General features: G+C 44.8%; 1 protein-coding gene across 2 annotated transcripts in view; it reads right to left on the reverse strand.

Annotated features, from left to right (window-relative positions):
* srcin1a (SRC kinase signaling inhibitor 1a) overlaps nucleotides 1-4631 on the reverse strand; it is a 113913-nt gene extending 109282 nt beyond the window's left edge. For both annotated transcript variants that reach the window (XM_052490908.1, XM_052490914.1), the window contains exon 1: nucleotides 4539-4631. In XM_052490908.1, coding sequence (XP_052346868.1) covers nucleotides 4539-4563 — 25 coding nt within the window. In that variant the 5' untranslated portion in view covers nucleotides 4564-4631. The remainder of the gene's footprint in view (nucleotides 1-4538) is intronic.
* Nucleotides 4632-6821: the final 2190 nt, after the last annotated feature.

The following is a 6821-nucleotide window of genomic DNA, read 5'->3' on the forward strand; positions in this document are numbered from 1 at the left end:
AGGAAGTAAAATTATGTGGATATATTGAAGCAACATCTCAAGACATCATTCAGGAAGTTAAAGCTTGGTCTCAAATGGGTCTTGCAAATTGACAATGACTCCAAACATACTTCCAAAGTTGTGGCAAAAGGGCTTAAGGACAACAAAGTCAAGGTATTGGAGTGGCCATCACAAAGCCCTGACTTCAATCCTATAGAAATGTTGTGGGCAGAACTGAAAACGTGTGTGCGAGCAAGGAGGCCTGCAAACCTGACTCAGTTATACCAGCTCTGTCGGGAGGAATGGGCCAAAATTCACCCAACGTATTGTGGGAAGCTTGTAGAAGGCTACCCAAAATGTTTGACCCAAGTTAAACAATTTAAAGGCAATGCTACCAAATACTAAATTAGTGTATGTAAACTTCTGACCCACTGGGAATGTGATGAAAGAAAAAAAAAAGCTGAAATAAATCACTCTCTACTATTATTCTGACATTTCACATTCTTAAAATAAAGTGGTAATCCTAACTGACCTAAGACAGGGAACTTTGACTAGGATTAAATGTCAGGAATTGCGAAAAACTGAGCTGAAATGTATTTGGCTAAGGTGTATGTAAACTTCCGACTTGTGTATGTAAACTTCCGAGAAGAGAGCGTGGGTGTGTGTTGTTGATGATGGGGAAATCAGTGGTGCGAAGAGTGCACACCTTTTGTCTAATCCCCAACCGTGTGTGTGTGTGTGCGTTTGTGTGGTATGGTGTGTGTGTGTGTATGCATGTGTGTGTGAGAACCGTGAACCTTTTATCCACCTGTCATTGATCCTTCGATCATTGACACACGTACACACGCGCACACACACACATCCCATCACTTTATACGCCTGCTATTTCTATTCACTGAGGACATCGAACCAGAGGAAGGAATAAATAATTGGTTAAACTCCAGGGGTTTGCCTGACTAATTAACAGAAAAACTGTATTTTCATGAAGGAACAGCGAGAGAAAGAGGAAGGGAAGAAGAGGCCAAGTGTGAAATCAAGGATCACTGCACACACACACACACACACACACACACACACACACACACACACACACACACACACACACACACACGTCTGCTTTGCAATTCAGTGCACACGGAGATGAGAGATGAAGGGGAGACAGAGGAAGGGAGGAGAGGTGTTTACCTTCATTGACTAAGACCAGAGGGGGCTAATGAAAGCCAGAGAGAAACACTGCCACCCTACGCGAAACACACACACACACAGACACACACACACACACACACACACACACACACACACACACACACACACACACACACACACACACACACACACACACACACACACACACACACACACACACACACACACACACACACACACACACACACACACACACACACACACACACACACACACACACACACACACACACACACACACACACACACACACACACACTACCACTAAAATGCAGGAGAACATTGCTTTGAAATACTATGCCTGCTCTTCTGTCCTCACAGCATTATAGCTCTATAATACTGGATGTCTAGACTAACCAGCTCATCTACACACAGATAGACAAACAGACAGGTTGGCAGGCAGCTACCTCCAGGCAGTCCAGATGAGCAACCTGTGCAGGTATGACATCACCATCAAGCCTCATAGAGGAGTGGATGGGCTTCACAGTACTGTCCATTACTGAGCCTGGAGGCTAGGGCCTTTACAGGGGGATAATGATGAACTATACCACACTGGCTTGGCCCACCACCCGTGTAAGTAATGTGTTCCAACTACTGGTATGTACTACTCCCCCCCTGGCCCAATGGCAGCGATAGCAGCTCAGAGGTTGGAGGTTGGAGGTAGAAGGTAGAGAGGGAGAAAAATAAAGAGTGGGTGAGAGAGAGGGAGGAAAGAGAGAGATGGAATGGGAGAGAGAGAGAGAGAGAGAGAGAGGGAGGAGAGAGAGATGGAATGAGGGATAGATAGAGAGAGAGAGGGACAGTAAGATAGACAGAGACCTTTCTTTGCTCTGTAACATCACCTTGGCAACAGTGGGATATGGGTAGAGCTGCATGAAGTAGTGCCATAGGAAGGGTTCACATGGTAAAGGCATGGAAAAGGCATGGTAAAGACATGGTAAAGACATGGTAACGGCATAGTAAAGACATAGTAAAGACATGGTAAAGACATGGTAATGACATAGTAAAGACATAGTAAAGACATGGTAAAGACATGGTAAAGGCATGGTAAAGACATTGTAAAGACATGGTAAAGACATGGTAAAGACATGGAAAAGGCATGGTAAAGACATGGTAAAGACATAGTAAAGACATGGAAAAGGCATGGTAAAGACATAGTAAAGACATGGTAAAGACATGGTAAAGACATGGTAAAGACATGGAAAAGGCATGGTAAAGACATGGTAAAGACATAGTAAAGACATGGAAAAGGCATGGTAAAGACATAGTAAAGACATGGTAAAGACATGGTAAAGACATGGTAAAGACATGGAAAAGGCATGGTAAAGACATGGTAAAGACATAGTAAAGACATGGTAAAGACATGGTAAAGACATAGTAAAGGCATGGTAAAGACATAGTAAAGACATGGTAAAGACATGGAAAAGGCATGGTAAAGACAAAGTAAAGACATAGTAAAGACATAGTAAAGACATGGTAAAGACATGGAAAAGACATGGTAAAGACATGGTAAAGACATGGAAAAGGCATGGTAAAGACATAGTAAAGACATAGTAAAGACATGGAAAAGGCATGGTAAAGACATAGTAAAGACATAGTAAAGACATGGTAAAGACATGGTAAAGACATAGTAAAGACATGGTAAAGACATGGTAAAGACATAGTAAAGACATGGTAAAGACATGGTAAAGACATAGTAAAGACATGGTAAAGACATGGTAAAGACATAGTAAAGACATGGTAAAGACATGGTAAAGACATGGTAAAGACATGGAAAAGGCATGGTAAAGACATGGTAAAGGCATGGTAAAGGCATAGTAAAGACATGGTAAAGGCATAGAAAAGACATGGTAAAGACATGGTAAAGACATAGTAAAGACATAGTAAAGACATGGTAAAGACACAGTAAAGACATATAAAGACATAGTAAAGACATAGTAAAGACATGGTAAAGACATGGTAAAGACACAGTAAAGACATATAAAGACATGGTAAAGGCATAGTAAAGACATAGTAAAGACATGGTAAAGACATGGTAAAGACACAGTAAAGACATATAAAGACATGGTAAAGACATAGTAAAGACATGGTAAAGGCATAGTAAAGACATGGTAAAGACATAGTAAAGACATAGTAAAGACATAGTAAATACATGGTAAAGCCATATAAAGACATGGTAAAGACATGGTAAAGACATATAAAGACATGGTAAAGACATGGTAAAGACATAGTAAAGACATGGTAAAGACATGGTAAAGACATAGTAAAGACATAGTAAAGGCATAGTAAAGACATGGTAAAGGCATAGTAAAGACATAGTAAAGACATAGTAAAGACATGGTAAAGGCATAGTAAAGACATGGTAAATACATAGTAAAGACATAGTAAAGACATGGTAAAGACATGGTAAAGACATAGTAAAGACATAGTAAAGACATGGTAAAGACATAGTAAAGACATGGTATATGGTAAAGACATGGTCTAGGCATGGTAAAGACATGGTCTATGGTAAAGACATGGTAAAGACATGGTCTAGGCATGGTAAAGACATGGTCTATGGTAAAGACATGGTAAAGACATGGTTCAGGCATGGTAAAGACATGATCTATGGTAAAGACATGGTCTAGGCATGGTCCAGACATGGTTATGGCATGGTCTATGCATGGTAAAGACATGGTCTAGGCATGGTAAAGGCATGGTAAAAACATGGTCTAGGCACGGTAAAGGCATGGTAAAGGCACGGTAAAGACATGGTAAAGACATGGTTTAGGCATGGTCTAGGCATGGTAAAGGCACAGGTACAGTATGTCCACTATCCACATAATGTAGCTTGTCAGGTACTCTAACACAGACTTCATGTTAACACACATGCATCTACATGCTGTAATACATGCTCTTACAGACACAGGCATACACACACACACACACACACACACACACACACATAAACACACTCTCAAAACACAATGGCCAAAGAGACAGAAGGCACATCTGAAACCATGACAACGCCTCTCAAGCAACTTTCCATGAACGAACCAGCAGCAGTTTACTGGAAAAGCCAAAGCAGCCTTAGAAAAGTGTCAGCAGGCAGAGCTACGTGACTGCATTGACAGACAGACAGCAGGCTGAGACAGAGACACAGTCCCCAAACGCTCCGGCTTTACAGGACTAAATACCAGAGCCCTGCTAGCAAACACACACACTTTAAACAGCACACAAAGACACAGCGGCGAAGAGATGGAGAGAACGGGAGAGAAAGACACAACAAATGTGTAGAGCGTAATTGAAAACGGAGGGAATAGGAAGGACAAGACAAACGGAGGGAGGAGGGGAAGAGGATAGGTATTGCCCCACCTGAGGGTTCCTCAACGTTCTTCATCTGCACACCCGTGAGCCCTCTCTCCCTCTCTTCTGGTCATGTCATCCCTCCAACCCTCTCTGTCTTCTCCCACCCCACTTTCTACACCACAGACACTGACTGAGACTCAGTGAGGGGAAGAGAGAACGAGAATCGAAAGAGAGGGTGGGAAGTGAACAGTGGGAAATGAGGGAGAAAGGAGAGAGGCAGAAGGAGAGAGAGAGAGATATAAAGAGAGAGAGAGTGCAAACCCCAGTGGGTGAGCTGTATGAGGAAGGGTGCCAGCTCCTAACATTGTCTCTGTGCCTTTCTGTCTGCTTGCGTGTCCCTTGTTGTCCGTCTCTCTCCTTCCCGCTCATCTCTCACATTATGTACATCTCAGTAGCTCTGTCAAGCTAGCAGAGCAGGATAAGTCACAGAGAATATATGGTATTACTATATTCCCATATCACTTTATGGATTGGCTGACTAATAAAAAGACACTGGACCTTTGGACCCGTCTACTGTATACATTGTGTGTGTGTGTGTGTGTGTGTGTGTGTGTGTGTGTGTGTGTGTGTGTGTGTGTGTGTGTGTGTGTGTGTGTGTGTGTGTGTGTGTGTGTGTGTGTGTGTGTGTGTGTGTGTGTGTGTGTCTCCTGCCAGCCAGCCAGGCCACATATTATTGACACTCCACTGACATGTCCCACCTCATCGTCTCTCCTGTTGCCCCAGTAACACTTCCGCTCCCCGCCAGCTCTGCCCAACCTGTCCTCATTCTCCTCTCCTCCCTCCCTCTCGCCTCTCGCCATCTGCCTATGCCCCTCCTCTCTCCATCTCTCTCTGTCTCTCTCCTTCTCTCCCTCCTTCATCCTCATCTCACCTCTCTCTCTGTCTTTGTACTTCATCCTCACCTCTCTCTCTCCCTCTCCTTCATCCTCACCTCACTCTCCCCCTCCCTCACCTCTATCCCTCACCTTCCTCCTCACCTCTCCCCCCCCATCCCCACCTCTCTCTCCCTCATCTCTCTCTCTCTCCCTCTCCTTCATCCTCACCTCTGCCTCCCCCTCCCTCATCTCTCCCTCATCTCTCTCTCCCTCATCTCTCTCTCTCTCCCTCTCCTTCCTCCTCACCTCTGCCTCCCCCTCCCTCATCTCTCTCTCTCCCTCTCCTTCCTCCTCACCTCTGCCTCCCCTCCCTCATCTCTCTCTCTCTCTCCCTCTCCTTCCTCCTCACCTCTGCCTCCCCCTCCCTCATCCTCACCTCTTGTCCCTCTTTCTTTCTCCTCTCCATATATTTCTTCCCCCTTGTTTGCTGCTGCAGTCTTTTGATTTAATACAGCTTTGAATCTATATCTACCACAGGTATAGTAAAGATACCCCCATCTCTCATACCCCCATGTTCAAGTCATTCGCTTCAATTGAGGGTTGTTCTCTATCCTATTTCATCACAATGACCCCTATCATCCCAACCAATCAGAACTAGGAGAGGGGAGAGAGAAGAGTGTGTGTGTAATTAACACCACTGCGTCCAAGTGTCTAAACACACCTCCATGGCTGACAAAGCCCTGTGTGTGTGTGTGTGTGTGTGTGTGTGTGTGTGTGTGTGTGTGTGTGTGTGTGTGTGTGTGTGTGTGTGTGTGTGTGTGTGTGTGTGTGTGTGTGTGTGTGTGTGTGTGTGTGTGTGTGTGTGTGTGTGTGTGTGTGTGTGTGTGTGTGTGTGTGTGTGTGTGTGTGTGTGTGTGTGTGTGTGTGTGTGTGTGTGTGTGTGTGTGTGTGTGTGTGTGTGTGTGTGTGTGTGTGTGTGTGTGTGTGTGTGTGTGTGTGTGTGTGTGTGTGTGTGTGTGTGTGTGTGTGTGTGTGTGTGTGTGTGTGTGTGTGTGTGTGTGTGTGTGTGTGTGTGTGTGTGTGTGTGTGTGTGTGTGTGTGTGTGTGTGTGTGTGTGTGTGTGTGTGTGTGTGTGTGTGTGTGTGTGTGTGTGTGTGTGTGTGTGTGTGTGTGTGTGTGTGTGTGTGTGTGTGTGTGTGTGTGTGTGTGTGTGTGTGTGTGTGTGTGTGTGTGTGTGTGTGTGTGTGTGTGTGTGTGTGTGTGTGTGTGTGTGTGTGTGTGTGTGTGTGTGTGTGTGTGTGTGTGTGCGTATATTTGCTTCTCAGGCCCAGCCACAGTGCTCTGGTCTGCCCACTGGTCCATGTGAGATTATGATGCTGTTTAATGAAGGTGTCAGGATGAGTGTTGTTAATCCTGAGGAGGGGTTCTGATGAAGAGCAGGAAGGAACTGATGAGACCAGACCAGGGAGAGACC

This window comes from Oncorhynchus keta, chromosome 32 (genome assembly GCF_023373465.1).
Source record: "Oncorhynchus keta strain PuntledgeMale-10-30-2019 chromosome 32, Oket_V2, whole genome shotgun sequence".
Lineage (NCBI taxonomy): Eukaryota > Metazoa > Chordata > Actinopteri > Salmoniformes > Salmonidae > Oncorhynchus > Oncorhynchus keta.